Source organism: Pongo abelii, chromosome 13, assembly GCF_028885655.2.
Source record: "Pongo abelii isolate AG06213 chromosome 13, NHGRI_mPonAbe1-v2.0_pri, whole genome shotgun sequence".
In the NCBI taxonomy this organism is placed as follows: Eukaryota; Metazoa; Chordata; class Mammalia; order Primates; family Hominidae; genus Pongo; species Pongo abelii.
In genome coordinates this window covers 119,580,193-119,595,049 of record NC_071998.2, presented here as the reverse complement: position 1 = coordinate 119,595,049, position 14,857 = coordinate 119,580,193, and the positions used below count along the sequence as shown (strand labels likewise).

At 53.5% G+C, this 14,857-nt stretch overlaps 1 protein-coding gene across 4 annotated transcripts in view; it reads left to right on the top strand.

Annotated features, from left to right (window-relative positions):
- The window catches only part of GOLGA2 (golgin A2), a 20,354-nt gene extending 5,497 nt beyond the window's left edge, over positions 1-14,857 (top strand). For 2 of the 4 annotated variants that reach the window (XM_002820259.6, XM_009244901.4), the window contains 24 exons: positions 2,130-2,234; positions 2,492-2,535; positions 2,655-2,718; positions 3,139-3,198; positions 3,382-3,462; positions 4,331-4,369; positions 4,632-4,682; positions 4,771-4,864; positions 4,961-5,067; positions 7,576-7,634; positions 7,941-8,082; positions 8,888-8,977; positions 9,084-9,191; positions 9,388-9,475; positions 9,845-10,182; positions 10,458-10,571; positions 11,266-11,511; positions 11,596-11,671; positions 12,108-12,214; positions 12,471-12,689; positions 12,777-12,879; positions 12,962-13,068; positions 13,144-13,300; positions 13,388-14,857. In XM_002820259.6, coding sequence (XP_002820305.4) covers positions 2,130-2,234; positions 2,492-2,535; positions 2,655-2,718; positions 3,139-3,198; positions 3,382-3,462; positions 4,331-4,369; positions 4,632-4,682; positions 4,771-4,864; positions 4,961-5,067; positions 7,576-7,634; positions 7,941-8,082; positions 8,888-8,977; positions 9,084-9,191; positions 9,388-9,475; positions 9,845-10,182; positions 10,458-10,571; positions 11,266-11,511; positions 11,596-11,671; positions 12,108-12,214; positions 12,471-12,689; positions 12,777-12,879; positions 12,962-13,068; positions 13,144-13,300; positions 13,388-13,602 — 2,814 coding nt within the window. In that variant the 3' untranslated portion in view covers positions 13,603-14,857. The remainder of the gene's footprint in view (positions 1-2,129; positions 2,235-2,491; positions 2,536-2,654; positions 2,719-3,138; positions 3,199-3,381; positions 3,463-4,330; positions 4,370-4,631; positions 4,683-4,770; positions 4,865-4,960; positions 5,068-7,575; positions 7,635-7,940; positions 8,083-8,887; positions 8,978-9,083; positions 9,192-9,387; positions 9,476-9,844; positions 10,183-10,457; positions 10,572-11,265; positions 11,512-11,595; positions 11,672-12,107; positions 12,215-12,470; positions 12,690-12,776; positions 12,880-12,961; positions 13,069-13,143; positions 13,301-13,387) is intronic. The other 2 variants (XM_009244903.4, XM_009244902.4) reach the window with 1 other exon arrangement.

The window sequence follows — 14,857 nt, the reverse complement described above, 5'->3', positions numbered from 1 at the left end:
AAATGCAGGCCTGTGATCGTAGTATCCTGAGTGGAGCTGATAACATTTCCAGAAGTAGGGAATAATGGAGAGAGAAAAAATATCTTAATGGAATGGGACATTTTGAGGAGAGTAGGCTTTTTTAAAAACTCCATCTTGGCTACAAGACTTAAAATTATGAAATAACTTGGTTGCTCACAAAATAATCATGCTATGTGTGTCAGAAAGTCCTCAGAAAAATGCTTTTTCAGCCAAGTGCAGTAGCTCATGCCTGTAATCCCAGCACTTTGGGAGACTGAGGAGGGTGGATCACCTGAGGTCAGGAGTTCAAGAGCAGCCTGGCCAACATGGTGAAACCCCATCTCTACTAAAAATACAAAAATTAGCTGGGCGTGGTAGCGTGCATCTATAATCCCAGCTGCTCGGGAGGCTGAAGCAGGAGAATCTTGAGCCCAGGAGGCGGAGGTTGCAGTGAGCGGAGATCTCGCCACTACACTCTAGCCTGGGCGACAGAGTAAGACTCCATCTCAAACAAAAAAAAAAAGAAAAAAAAATTCCCTTCCTCCGAGTATTCTTGTGTCTAATCCTGGAGATCAGTGGGAACCCAAGATGCCAGGAGGGCCCTAAAGCCTAGCACGGTCCATTGCTAGGAGTGCCAGCCTTCCCTCAAGGCTTATGCCTGGCCAGCAACTGAACCCTTGCTCTGACCTATTAGATTCTGTTGTAGGCATTGTCAAGGCAACACCAGGTTCCATGGTCACAGTAAACTTGCAAAGATGCAAAGGCAACTTGGCTCATCTTCAGTTCCACCAGCCTCTGCAGCGCTTGCTCTAAGGAGGGAAGCAGATTTGGGTTTTCAGAGGCCAAGGCTGAAGGGTCCAGTGAGCGCGCAGTCCTTTCCCTGGAGAGAGGTGTAGCCACTTCTCCCAGACCCAGCTTCCGTGGCCAGGCCCTGGCTCCCTGGTGTTTTTCTCCTGTCCAGCTTAGCTGGTCACCCAGCTTTTTCCACTGTCTGCCCATCTGGCTTGTCAGATATTAGAAGATCTCTAGAACCAGAGGCTTGGGCCAAGAGTAAGGTCAGAGCCTGGAGAGAGGCTGGGTGGGGCTCTGATCAAGCAGGTAGGTCCAGTTGGGGGCAAGGGAGAGGCTCCACATGACCGCAAGTTCTGAATCCTAGGATTGTCCCAGGTACTATTGCCAGGAAAGAGGCCCCGCAACTTCCAAGTTGCCAAGAGCCACAGGGAAGATGTCTTACCTCTGTTTTCTTGGGTGGTTTCTTGGTTGGGTAGATGTTTTTGGAGGTAAGAGGTCGGGGTGGCGGTGTTGGCCATGGTTTATTCTTTTTACCTCCAGAGAGTTGGGGAGAGGCTTCTAGTTGGGCAACTTTTTTTTTTTCCCTGAAAAGGCCTGAATCAGAAACACGGCCAAGTGCAGTGGCTCACACCTGTAATCTCAACATTCTGGGAGACCAAGGTGGGAGGATCAGTTGAGCCCAGGCCTTTGAGACCAGCCTGGGCAAGATGGCGAGACCACGTCTCTATAAAAATTAGCTGAGCATGGTAGTGTGCACCTGTAATCTCAGCTACTAGGGAGGCTGAGGTGGGAGCATTGCTTGAGCCCGGGAGGTGGACGCTGCAGTGAACGATGATTGTGCCACTGCAGGGGAGAAGGGAAGGGAGGAAAGGAGACAGGCAGATAGCTACATTGTGCATTGCCCAGACAACTACTTCCTCATCACCATCCTCTGCCCAGTAGGGGCCCAGTGAGGGTCACTCTGCAGCACAGACTGGCCTTCTGGAAGAACAGTGCCTTTCTCCTCCCTGACTTTGGCACACCTTCCTCCCGCCTGCTGTGGCTGCCTCAGGTCAGAGCCTGCTGCTGTCTTTTGCTGAGCTCCAGGGAGAACGAGGTCCTCGTGTTCATGAAGGAGGCCATGCAGCCCCTGCTTTGAGCTTTGGCCATCTGAAATGCTGCCTAGCAGCCCAAGGCCTGGGCAACCAATCCACACCCCTGAGTGGCTCCTAGCATGTGTGACTGTCACTCTGACTGCAGCAACACCTGTCCTACCTGTTCCACACCCTTGTGTTCATAGCACTGAGGCACCTTCTCTCCCACATGGCCCCCTAACCCCCTGCTCTGTTCTGTGACAGACACCCAAGGACAATGCTGCTACTCTACAACCATCTGACGACACCGTGTTACCTGGCGGTGTCCCTTCCCCTGGTGCCAGTCTCACTAGCATGGCGGCATCTCAGGTTCGTTCCGCCTCCCCCGCTGCCCACTGCCCTCCTGTACCTATTATGGATTATCTTCTCCTTTCACAGGTAGCTTGTTCCCTAGGGTCAAGGGCTCTTCCTGGGGACCGGGCTTGGGGAAGGCTCAGACTGGGCTTTTCCTTGAGGCCTGGGGAGATGGAAGATTGTTGGAATGAGTTTGGGAGCTTGACTCACCCCGTCCTGGGTGATTCTTACCAGAAATTGAATGACTATCTCATACGTTTCTTCCCACACAGAATCATGATGCTGACAATGTCCCTAATCTCATGGATGAAACCAAGTGAGTGTCTCCTGTTGGGGCAGCAGTCTCTAGGCTGAGAGAGTCAGGGAGGCCACTGCCCATGACCTTCTTTCCCATTGAGCCACCTGCACCCCTGACCCCTGTGTCTCCATCCCTAGGACTTTCTCATCAACCGAGAGCCTGCGACAACTCTCCCAACAGCTCAATGGTCTTGTTTGTGAGGTACCTCAGGAACTGAGGCCCAGAGCGGGGTGGGGGGAAGGGAACTATGATAGAAAGAAACTGAGGTAGGGATTCACAAGAGAGAGGGAAGATCCTGGGACCAGCCAATGTGCTGGGCAATGTTAAGGAAGTCACCTCTTCCCTGAGCCTTCTCCCTTGAAGTTGTGCACATGAAGGAGTTGGACCCCGTGACTGGTTGCATCATTTCATCCTGCTGCAGAAGCACTGGATGAGAGCTGCTCGGGAGGGAAGGATGGTGGGGAAATAAGAACCATGAGAGAAGTTGGCACAAAGGGGTTACGGGACAGAGGGTCCAAGTTAGAAAAGAAAATGTTGCCAATTGCTGGGGAAGAAAGGAAGTCAGAGGGCTTAGACACTGAGGGGACAGAACATCTCCATGTGCACTCTCGTCTCTTATAGTCTACGACATGTGTCAATGGGGAGGGCCCTGCATCATCTGCTAACCTGAAGGATCTGGAGGTAAGAGGCCCTGGGCCGTGGCCCAGTGACCCGGCAGGCCAGCCCTCCAACCTCCTCCCACAGCGGGGGCTGGGTGCCCCTCTGCCAGCTGAGACAGCCCACACACCCCCCAACCCTAATGATTGCTCTCTCTACCTCTCCCCCCAATCCTCCTCCAACTCCTCCTCTCTGCATGCGCCTCAGAGCCGGTACCAACAGCTAGCGGTAGCCCTGGACTCCAGCTATGTAACAAACAAACAACTCAATATCACGATAGAGAAATTGGTAAGAGTCCAGTGGGGTCCCCTGATTCCACGCTGCTAATCCTGGGCTCCAGTTTCCCCTTGGGACCCTGAAGAAAGGGGCAGGGGTCCCCTGGTGCCAAGGGCGAATGGGGAGCTGGGGGGCCCAGGCCTCAGCTGGAGGGACCCCAGAGCACGGAGCATGCAGCATGGCTCTTCTGTTGCTGCCCTCTTTGCCTACTCTCTCTTCTCTAGACACCCCTGCTCGAGTCCTTGCCACACATGCCCTGGGGTTGTTGCCTCTTGGGGAAGCGCTAGCCTGACTGGTTGTCAGGAGCCCCGTATTTCCGCCCTGACTCAGTCCTTAATTTGCTCTTTGATTTGGGATAAGCCACCTCTCCTCCTTGGGCTTGCATTTCCTGAGGAGGTAGAGTTAGAGAGTATCAAAGGTCTCTTAGCTCTGAGAGTCCAAGATTTAAAGGCCCATTAGAATGTAAACCTCAGGGCCAAGGGCTCCTGTCTGTCTTTTTCTGTCTGGTATCCCTGCTATTAAGAACCGTACCTGGCCTGTGTGTGCTCAGCAAATGTTTGTTGAATGATTACACCTTTCTAAATCACAAACTGGCAGAGGGTGGGCTTTTCTCACACTCCATCTCTAGAGGTTTATGTTACTGTCCTTTCAAGAGAATCCAGATTCAGACTTTCAGTTCTGTGGCTGTGGGCAAAAACCAACAAAGACACAAATCCCCTTTCCTTGAGAGCCTGAGGAGAGTTTACCAGTTCGTGTTCCCATTGGGTCTGAGAACTTTGCCTTTAAAATCCATTCCTGGCCCCTGCCTACCCCTTCCTGGTCTCGGGAATAGAGTTAAGGGGGCCACCCTCAGTCACCTTCCTTTGACTCTTCCCCACAGAAACAACAGAACCAAGAAATTACGGATCAGTTGGAAGAAGTAACGTGATTTCTTTGTTTGCTGACAACATGACTGCTGGGTTTGGGGGGCAGTCAAATGTAGAGGCCTCTCGTCTCACCCACTCCCAGCCTGGGGAAGAAGGCTCACCCCCCCAGATTCCACCCCATCCCCACAGGGTCCCTGATAACCTGGTCCCATGGGTGGGCCTGTCCTGGGACATTGGTGGCATTCTGGGGGCATGTCCCTTGCTGTGCCATCTCTGCCTCCCCCTCGTAAGAGCTCTGTCTTCCTCTTCCTATAGGAAAAGAAAGAATGCCACCAAAAGCAGGGAGCCCTAAGGGAGCAGTTACAGGTGAGTGGAGGGTGTGAAGTTCCGTCCTGTCCTCTGGAGAATGTTTCTTTCCTTCTTTTTCAGCACTTGCTTGGGTTTCCTCCCAAAGGTTCACATTCAGACCATAGGGATCCTCGTATCAGAGAAAGCTGAGTTACAGACAGCCCTGGCTCACACTCAGCATGCTGCCAGGCAGAAAGAAGGTGGGAATCTGGGCACCCCATCATCCTTCAACCTGGCACTTTGACAGGCCTTTAGGGGGAGTCCTTTGGGCCCCATCTAAACCTCTCTCATTCCAGGAGAGTCCGAAGATCTGGCCAGCCGCCTGCAGTATTCCCGGCGGCGTGTGGGAGAGTTGGAGCGGGCTCTCTCTGCTGTCTCCACGCAGCAGAAGAAGGCAGACAGGGTGAGTCCAACTGCCTGCCCCGTCCCTTGGCAGCCTGGCTTCCCAGATGGAGGAGTGAGCCTAAAGGTCCCTTCTGCACAGTTGAGTGTCCTGCCTAGAAGGCAGCATGGGCCATTTGTCACTGCTTTTGTGTGTGGTTGCTAGAGGCATCCTGGGGCTGAGTCAGCTGCTGTGGGTGAGTTTGGGGGCACTGTGGGGAGCGAACACTGGACACAGAGCTCGGAGGCCAAGTGCCCGCCATGCCCTTACCTGGCTGTGGCCTTGGCCAAGTCCTAGGTGGGGAATATGGTACTTGTACTGTGAAGGTACAGAAGAGTATCTTTAGTATGTTACCATTTGTGTAGAGAGAGGGAACGTGTGTGTGTGTGTCTGTACCTATGTACTATGACAATATACATAAAACATGTCTGCATGGATTCATAAAAAACTCAGGAGAGAGGAACAGCACGGCTGGAAGATATTTCCCTTCTGCACTTTCGGAGTTTTGGACTATCTGAATGTATCATCCTTTCAAAAATTGAACAAAAGATTAATTTTCCCCTTCCTATCTGTGCCCCCACCCTCAGGGAACAAATGAGCTTAGAGAGTCAGATATACCTGGGTGTTCAAATCCCAGCTCTGTCTAGGTGATCTTAGGCAAGCACTTAACCTCTAATATTCCGTGTTGTCCATCTACAAAATAGAGGTAATAATAGTAACTGTCTCGTGGTGGTTTATGGGGATTAAATGGGATTGTTAGCATGGTGCCTGGTGAAGCATTCAATAAAGGTTCAAACAGTGGTAGTAATAGTGATAACAATAGCAATATTATCTGATCTCTCTGGGCCTCTGTTAGCCAGTTGTAAATTCGATCTTGGCCAGATGTGGTGGCTTATACCTGTAATCCCAGCACTTTGGGAGGCCGAGGCGGGTGGGTCAACTGAGGTCAGGAGTTCGAGACCAGCCTGACCAACATGGCAAAACCCTGTGTCTACTAAAAATGCAAAAAATTAGCCAGGTGTGGTGGCGTGCCCCTGTAATTGCAGCTACTTGGGAGGCTGAGGCAGGAGAATTGCTTGAACCCGGGGGCGGAAGTTGCAGTGAGCTGAGATCATGCCACTGCCCTCCAGCCTGGGTGACAGAGGGAGACTCCGTCTGAAAATAAATAAATAAATAAATAAATAAATAAATAAATAATACAAAAATTGGCCAGGCATGGTGGCACATGCCTGTAATCCTAGGTACTCAGGAGCCTGAGGCAGGAGAATCACATGAACCTGGGAGGCGGAGGTTGCAGTGAGCCAAGACGGTGCCACTGCACTCCAGCCTGGGTGACAGAGGGAGACTCCATCTCAAATAAATACATATATACATACATACATACATACATACATAAATTTGCTCTCTCTCCCTGTCCCTTCCACCCTTACCAAGTCCTTTTTTTTTGAGACGGAGTCTCACTCTGTCGCCCAGGCTGGAGTGCAGTGGCACCATCTCGGCTCACTGCAAGCTCCGTCTCCCGGGTTCATGCCATTCTCCTGCCTCAGCCTCCCGAGTAGCTGGGACTACAGGCGCCTGCCACCACACCCGGCTAATTTTTTTTTTTTTTTTTTTTTTTTTTTTTAAGTAGAGATGGGGTTTCACCGTGTTAGCCAGGATGGTCTCGATCCCCTGATCTCGTGATCCGTCCCCCTCGGCCTCCCAAAGTGCTGGGATTACAGGTGTGAGCCACTGCGCCCAGCCACCCTTACCAAGTTTTTTTAAAAACAAATGAGACCAGCCGGGCGCCGTAATCCCAACACTTTGGGAGGTTGAGGCGGGCAGATCACTTGAGGTCAGGAGTCAAGACCAGCCTGCCAACATGGTGAAACCCCCTCTCTATTAAAAATACAAAAATTAGGCCGGGCGTGGTGGCTCACACCTGTAATCCCAGCACTTTGGGAGGCTGAGACGGGCAGATCACAAGGTCAGGAGATCGAGACCATCCTGGCTAACACAGTGAAACCCCGTCTCTACTAAAAATACAAAAAAATTAGCCGGGTTTGGTGGCGGGTGCCTGTAGTCCCAGCTACTTAGGAGGCTGAAGCAGGAGAATGGCGTGAACCCGGGAGGCGGAGCTTGCAGTGAGCCAAGATCGCGCCACTGCACTCCAGCTTGGGCGACAGAGCGAGACTCCGTCTCAGAAAAAAACAAAACAAAACAAATTAGCCGGACGTGGTGGTGCACGCCTGTAGTCCCAGCTACTCAGGAGGCTGAGGCAGGAAAGTCACCTGGACCAGGGAGGCAGAGGTTGTGAGCTGAGATCTCACCACTGCACTTCAGCCTGGGTGACAGAGGGAGACTCTGTCTCAAAAACAACAACAGCAACAACAAAATGAGACCATGGGCTTGGAAATGCCTTGAAAACATGTCAAGTGTGATTGAGAGTGAGGAAGTGTTACTGTGGAGTACTTACTGTAGCTATTGTTACTGGTCGGCCAGCTGCTCCTCTCCCTGCTATATCCTGACTTAACCTTTCTGTATTTACAGTACAACAAGGAGTTAACCAAAGAGAGAGATGCCCTCAGGCTGGAGTTATACAAGAACACGTAGGATGGGGGATGGTGGGATGGGAGGTCTGGGGGCCCTCAGCATGGGTGGTGTGCTGGGAGGTGGGGGGTACAGGTAAGCATGGTGAGGTGGTCATACAGGTGTGCATGTGTGCCCAGCAAAGCTCTAGTGCCGGCTGTGCCACTGACTCATGGTGTAGCCTTGGGTAACTCGTGTCTTTTCTCTGGCTGGGGTTCCTTCCAGTGCCACAGTTCTGTGGTTGTGGGGCAAGGGTAGAGGGTGGATCACCAAAGCAGTCCTTTCTGTTCTTTGTTCATTCCTTTCTCTACTGCCTCTGGCCATAGCCAAAGCAATGAGGACCTGAAGCAAGAGAAATCAGAATTGGAAGAGAAGCTTCGGGTCCTAGTGACTGAGAAGGCTGGCATGCAGCTTAACTTGGAAGAATTGCAAAAGAAGTTAGAGATGACGGAACTCCTGCTTCAACAGGCAAGAGGCTGCAGCCCCATGGGTGGTGGGAGCGCCATCCAGCTGGGGCCATGGTCTAGGGATCATGCAGGGCATGGGGAGTCTCCAGCCAAGAGCTGGAAAATTTGGGTCCTTGTTCTGGTCCTGGTATAAAATCCTCTAGAGAGTGCTAAAAATCTACAAATTGCGGACCTGGGGAATCAGAATCTTAGGGTTAGGGCTTAAAACAATTTTTGTTTTGTTTTGTTTTAAAGCATCATGGGTGAAAACCATTATTTTAGAGATTACATTTATATGGCTAGCTCATGAGTCTGTTTATTTCCTTCTAAGTTCAAGCCAACACTTTCACTAATAATAGAGAGTAGAGTTTTGTGTGTTTTTTTTTTTTTTTTTTTAAGACGGGGTCTCGCTCTATCACCCAGGCTGGAGTGATACTGCAGCCTCTACCTCCCAGGCTCAAGCCATCCTTCTGCCTCAGCCTCTCAAGTAGTTGGGACTACAGGCGCGCACCACCATGCCTGGCTAATTTTTGTATTTGTAGATACGGGGCTTTGCCATGTTGCCGAGGTTGGTCTTGAACTCCTGAGCTCAAGCAATCCACCTACCTCAGCCTCCCAAAGTGTTGAGATTATAGGCATCAGCCACCATGCCTGGCCTGAGATCTTTTTAAAATTATTTTTTATTTCTAAAGCAAAGAAACTTGACAGCAGGGTTGTATTGACTGAGTTGCACATTGAGCCTAGCCCTAGCCCTAGCCCTTTTAAGGGGCACTGTTTGGAACAGCCTGGGCTCCCCAGATCTAAACTTTTCGCTCTTCACCATCCAGTTTTCAAGCCGGTGTGAAGCCCCTGATGCTAACCAGCAGTTACAGCAGGCCATGGAGGAGCGGGCACAGCTGGAAGCACACCTGGGGCAGGTGAGGCTTTGCAGGGGAGGGATGTAGAAGGAAGATGACCCCAGGTGGCCAGGAGTAGGTGACAACCAGTGACAGTCCTTCCTAATTTCTGTGGCCATTCTTGCAGGTAATGGAGTCGGTTAGACAACTACAAATGGAGAGAGATAAATATGCGGAGAATCTCAAAGGAGAGAGCGCCATGTGGCGGCAGAGGATGCAACAGATGTCAGAGCAGGTGAGACCTGACCCTTCAGCTCCCCCTCAACCTTAGACAGGTCACTTGATCTTTCTGGGCATCTGTGAAATGGGAGGAGCACAGCCAGAGGTGGTCATGGGTCTGGGCTTTGTGGCAGTGGGGGCAGAGAGGGAGATGGTAGCCTGTCCAGCCACCAGCCCCTCTCCAGGGCCCTTTCCTGCTGTGCTTTGGGCAGGTGCACACATTGAGAGAGGAGAAGGAATGTAGCATGAGTCGGGTACAGGAGCTGGAGACGAGCTTGGCTGAACTGAGGAACCAGATGGGTAAGCTGGGGCTGGGGTGACCTGGGAGCAGGAATGGTGTCAGAGGGCTGTGGGGGTGGTTTAGAATGCCCCAGGGAGTTGGGTGGTTGGAAGGGCTTTGAGGCAGAGGGAAAGAGGTCTGTGCCAGGAGATGGCAAGTCTCGTCATCTCCATGAGCCTCAGTGCCCCATCAGCAAAGACGGAGGAGTGCCCGTTGTCAGCCACCCACAGTTGTCGCTATCGGAAAGTGGTTTGGAAGATTGGCTAACATCCAGGTGTGAGGAATCATTAGCAGGGAGGCCAAGTTTGGGGAGCTTGAGAGGAGTTATGGACCAAGAGGAGGGTTTTTTTGAGAATCCAGAGGCCCTTATTGTCTGCTTCCTTTCTCAGCTGAACCCCCACCCCCAGAGCCCCCAGCAGGGCCCTCCGAGGTGGAGCAGCAGCTACAAGCGGAGGCTGAGCACCTGCGGAAGGAGCTGGAGAGTCTGGCAGGACAGCTCCAAGCCCAGGTGCAAGACAATGAGGGCTTGAGTCGCCTGAACCGGGAGCAGGAGGAGAGGCTGCTGGAACTGGAGCGGGCGGCCGAGCTCTGGGGGGAGCAGGCAGAGGCGCGCAGGCAAATCCTGGAGACCATGCAGAACGACCGCACCACCATCAGCCGCGCACTCTCCCAGAACCGGGAGCTCAAGGAGCAGCTGGCTGAGCTGCAGAGCGGATTCGTAAAGCTGGTGCGCTGCCCCACCTGGAGAGCCCGCCCTCTTCCCGAGCCCTCCAGACCTTTGTTTTCCCACCTGTAAAGTGGGGCAGTGTAGCCCTCACTTGAAATGGTACTTCTGGAGGCACCTGTGAGCCAGAGCCCTGCTCCGATGGCTGTAGGGGAGAGGGGATGATTTTTCTAACCTGCCTCCACCCTTCCCGGTGCCATGGGAGGCAGACACCAAGGCAGCGAGTTCTGGGGTCTCCAGCTGCAGTGGGTGGCCGCTGATTGCTTCTCTCTGTCCAGACTAATGAGAACATGGAGATCACCAGCGCACTGCAGTCGGAGCAGCACGTCAAGAGGGAGCTGGGAAAGAAGCTGGGCGAGCTGCAGGAGAAGCTGAGCGAGCTGAAGGAAACGGTAACCCCGCCCCATCCAAGAAGGGCTGGGAGGCGGGCACCAGCCTCTGGGGAGGGGTGGTGTGAGGTCAGAGGCAGCTCCAGCCTGGGGAACAGGTGACCCCAGCACCCTCCAGGGCAGTCCTGTGACTGTTTCTTGCTCCCTGCCCTCTGACTTTTAGAGGTGGATAGCCTTGGGCTCCTCTCAGGTCTGGACATCATCGTCCCAGCTAGAGGCATGGATTTCTCCCAATCACAGGGGAAGAGACAGCGGCATAAGAGGCTCCTTACATTCAAACTGGATTCTGGCCTCTGCTCCACTGGTCATCATTCAACTACTTTGCATCTCTAAGCCCCAGTTTCTTTAACTTAAAAAGGAAGTTAGCATCTTCCTTGCAGAGGTGCTGAGGATTCAATGAGAGAATACGTGGAAAGCATTAGGCATGGAGCACACTTAGCAGATGGTGGTTGGCTCCCTCTGCGTTTCCACCAGTCTGTGGCCTACGGTTTAAATGGTGGGAAGAAGGATGTGAGATTTGAGGCTGGGGAAGGAGGCATGAGGCTCTAGGCAAGGGAGGCCGTCACTTAGGCCTGGAGCAAGGGGCCCGAGGTCTGGGCAGACGACAGAGCCTCACAGAGCCCTGGCTACCCTATTTATGGGCCCTGAATCTGGAAGCAGGCCACCACCTGCCCTCACGCCCAGGGTCTTCCTACAGGTGGAGCTGAAGAGCCAAGAGGCTCAAAGTCTGCAGCAGCAGCGAGACCAGTACCTGGGACACCTGCAGCAGTACGTGGCCGCCTATCAGCAGCAGGTGGCCACCTATCAGCAGCTGACCTCTGAGAAGGAGGCGCTGCATAATCAGTTACTGCTGCAGACCCAGCTGGTGGACCAGCTGCAGCAGCAGGAAGCTCAGGGCAAAGCAGTGGCCGAGATGGCCCGCCAAGAGTTGCAAGAAACCCAGGTGAGGGAGTTGCTGAGGGCAGGGCCCCGAGGGGGACAACCTGGCAACCTCCATGCCTTCTCACTCTCTTTCCTGGCCCCTTAGGAGCGCCTGGAAGCTGTCACCCAGCAGAACCAGCAGCTACGGGCCCAGTTGAGCCTCATGGCTCACCCTGGGGAAGGTATGGGAACCTGCTCACAGGAAGAGGAGAGAGCCCCAGGAGGAAGGGGGGACTGTTGGCAGCGTAGAATTGAGGAGTTGGAAGAGACCTTTAGAATAGCTGGTCATTATGCCAACTGGGTGTCCACACTAAGTTCGGCATCAATATGATGACTTCCTGGGAGCAGGGCGCTACCAGCTTACCTAAGGATGGGTGAACTGGCCCAGGTCAGAAATGAAGCAGGTCAGAACTCCCATGCTGATCAGTAGTGGGACTGCACCTGGGCAGCATAGAGAGCCCTTGGCTCTTAAAAAAGAATAAAATAAAAATGAAGAACAGATGCTCATTTCCTTCTGGGGAGGGGCTGGCCCAGGGTTACACAGTGAGGGTGGGGGCAGAGGTGGGCCCACTGTACCCTTGTTGGGTTGTCTGATGACCCCTCTGGCCACCCCCATAGGAGATGGACTGGACCGGGAGGAGGAGGATGAGGAGGAGGCAGAGGCGGTGGCAGTGCCTCGGCCCATGCCAAGCATCCCAGAGGACCTGGAGAGCCGGGAAGCCATGGTGAGGCTGACTCCCCCTCCCCGACCTTTGCTGCCTCCCTCTGTGGTCCCTCCCAGACCCCCTTCTGCTCTTGGTTTCCCGGCCTTCTGATTTCTTCGGACCCTCACCCCTTTCCTGGGAACCAGTGGTGAGACACCATTTCACTTGGGACCAACAAGTGCACCCTCTGAGGCCCCAAGGGAAGGGCTGCTCTCTACCTCCCTGCCCTGTTCATCCTATATATCCTTCTCCAAGAATGCACCCCTCTTGCCTGCAGGTGGCATTTTTCAACTCAGCTGTAGCCAGTGCCGAGGAGGAGCAGGCAAGGCTACGTGGGCAGCTGAAGGAGCAAAGGGTGCGCTGCCGGCACCTGGCTCACCTGCTGGCGTCGGCCCAGAAGGAGCCTGAGGCAGCAGCCCCAGCCCCAGGGACTGGGGGTGATTCTGTGTGTGGGGAGACCCACCGGGCCCTGCAGGGGGCCATGGAGAAGCTGCAGGTGAATGAGTCTCTCCTGGCATGGGTCAAGAAGGGTGGGGGTGGGGCAGGTCGCTGCCGATATGTGACTCCATTATTTTGGTTCCAGAGCCGCTTTATGGAGCTCATGCAGGAGAAGGCGGACCTGAAGGAGAGGGTAGAGGAACTGGAACATCGCTGCATCCAGCTTTCTGGAGAGACAGACACCATTGGTGAGTGGGAGGCCAGGGCACGGCAGGAGGAGCTGCACAGCGGTCAGAGGGAACCCAGCATCTGAGCCCTGTCCTTCCGCAGGAGAGTACATCGCACTGTACCAGAGCCAGAGGGCAGTGCTGAAAGAGCGGCACCGGGAGAAGGAGGAGTACATCAGCAGGCTGGCTCAAGACAAGGAGGAGATGAAGGTAGGGCGTGGAACATCTCTGGGGGTGGAGGTGGGCACGGGCATGGGCATGGCAGCTTAGCACCCCTCCCTCCAGGTGAAGCTGCTGGAGCTGCAGGAGCTGGTCTTACGGCTTGTGGGCGACCGCAACGAGTGGCATGGCAGATTCCTGGCAGCTGCCCAGAATCCTGCTGATGAGCCCGCTTCAGGGGCCGCAGCCCCCCAGGAACTTGGGGCTGCCGACCAGCAGAGTGGTGAGTAGAGCCCTCGGGAGGGGTGGGCAGGCAGGAGTAAAGGAGGGCTCGCGTGGCACTCAGAGCCCTGCCTCTCTCTCTCCAAAGATCTTTGCGAGGTGAGCCTCGCCGGCAGTGTGGAGCCTGCCCAAGGAGAGGCCAGGGAGGGTTCTCCCCGTGACAACCCCACTGCACAGCAGATCATGCAGCTGCTTCGTGAGATGCAGCACCCCCGGGAGCGCCCAGGCTTGGGCAGCAACCCCTGCATTCCTTTTTTTTACCGGGCTGACGAGAATGATGAGGTGAAGATCACTGTCATCTAAAAGCCGGCTACTGTCAGCAAAGCCTGAAGAAGTGGGGCTGGATACCCTGCCCCCACCATATCCCTACCAACCCTTCTCAGTCACCCCTTTCCCCTTACAGTAGTAAGCATAGACCCCTGTCTAACGGGGGTAGACAGGTGCAGATGAGGTGAAGATCACTGTCATCTAAAAGCTGGCCACTAAATTAAAAAAAAATGAAAAGTTATGGGATTAAAAAAAGTTATGGGATAAAAAAGGTTATGGGTAAGTTATGGTATAAAAGTTATGAAAAAAGGCCAGGCGCGGTGGCTCACGCCTGTAATCCCAGCACTTTTGGGAGGCTGAGGTGGGTGGATCACCTGAGGTTGGGAGTTCAAGACCAGCCTGGTCAACATGGTGAAACTGTGTCTCTACTAAAAATACAAAAATTAGCCAGGCATGGTGGCACGTGCCTGTAATCCCAGTTACTCGGGAGGCTGAGGTAGGAGAATCGTTTGAACCTGGGAGGTGGAGGTTGCAGTGGACTGAGATCACGCCATTGCACTCCAGCCTGGGCGACAGTGAGACTCTGTCTCAAAAAAAAAAAAAATTATGAAAAAAGTTATGGGATTAAAGAAAAGTCAGGATAAAAATTTTAAAAAGCAGGCCACTGTCAGCAAAGCCTGGAGAAGTGGGGCTGGAGGCTCCGCCCCCATCATGTCCCTGCCACCCCTTCCCAGTCACCCCTTTACTCTTACAGTAGCAAGTAAGACCCCTGTCTAATGGGGGGAGACAAATGTGTAGACCCTTTGCCACCTTGGCCAGGGCTGACTCCTTAAATTTCTGGATGATGATGATTGTTATTTAATAGCCAGAGGCTCATATAATTGGCTTGTTTGGAGGAGGCCTGATGGCCTCCTTACTCTCACCAAAGCAATTTTTCCCTCAGGGGGGCTCCCATCTTCTTACACAGAGAGGCAGCTGAGGCAGGACAGTGGGGCTAACTGTAGACCAGGCGAGGGCACGGGCTGCTGGGGTGGCCCCGCTTACCCAGTGTACATATTGTATCTGTGTAACATTTTGTATATTCCAGGGGTAGGGCCGCCCCCTGTATCATACCTAGCAGAGGTTGGAGCTGGCACACGGGGAGGAGGTTCTAATAATTATTTGGGGCTGGGAAACTTATTTATTGATAGCATAGGACAGAGGAAGGAGGCGGGGATGGGGTCGTGGCGCCCTGGTGATGCGACTCCTGTTTATTTTGCTTTTTATTTCGGAATAAATGGATTTAGCCATA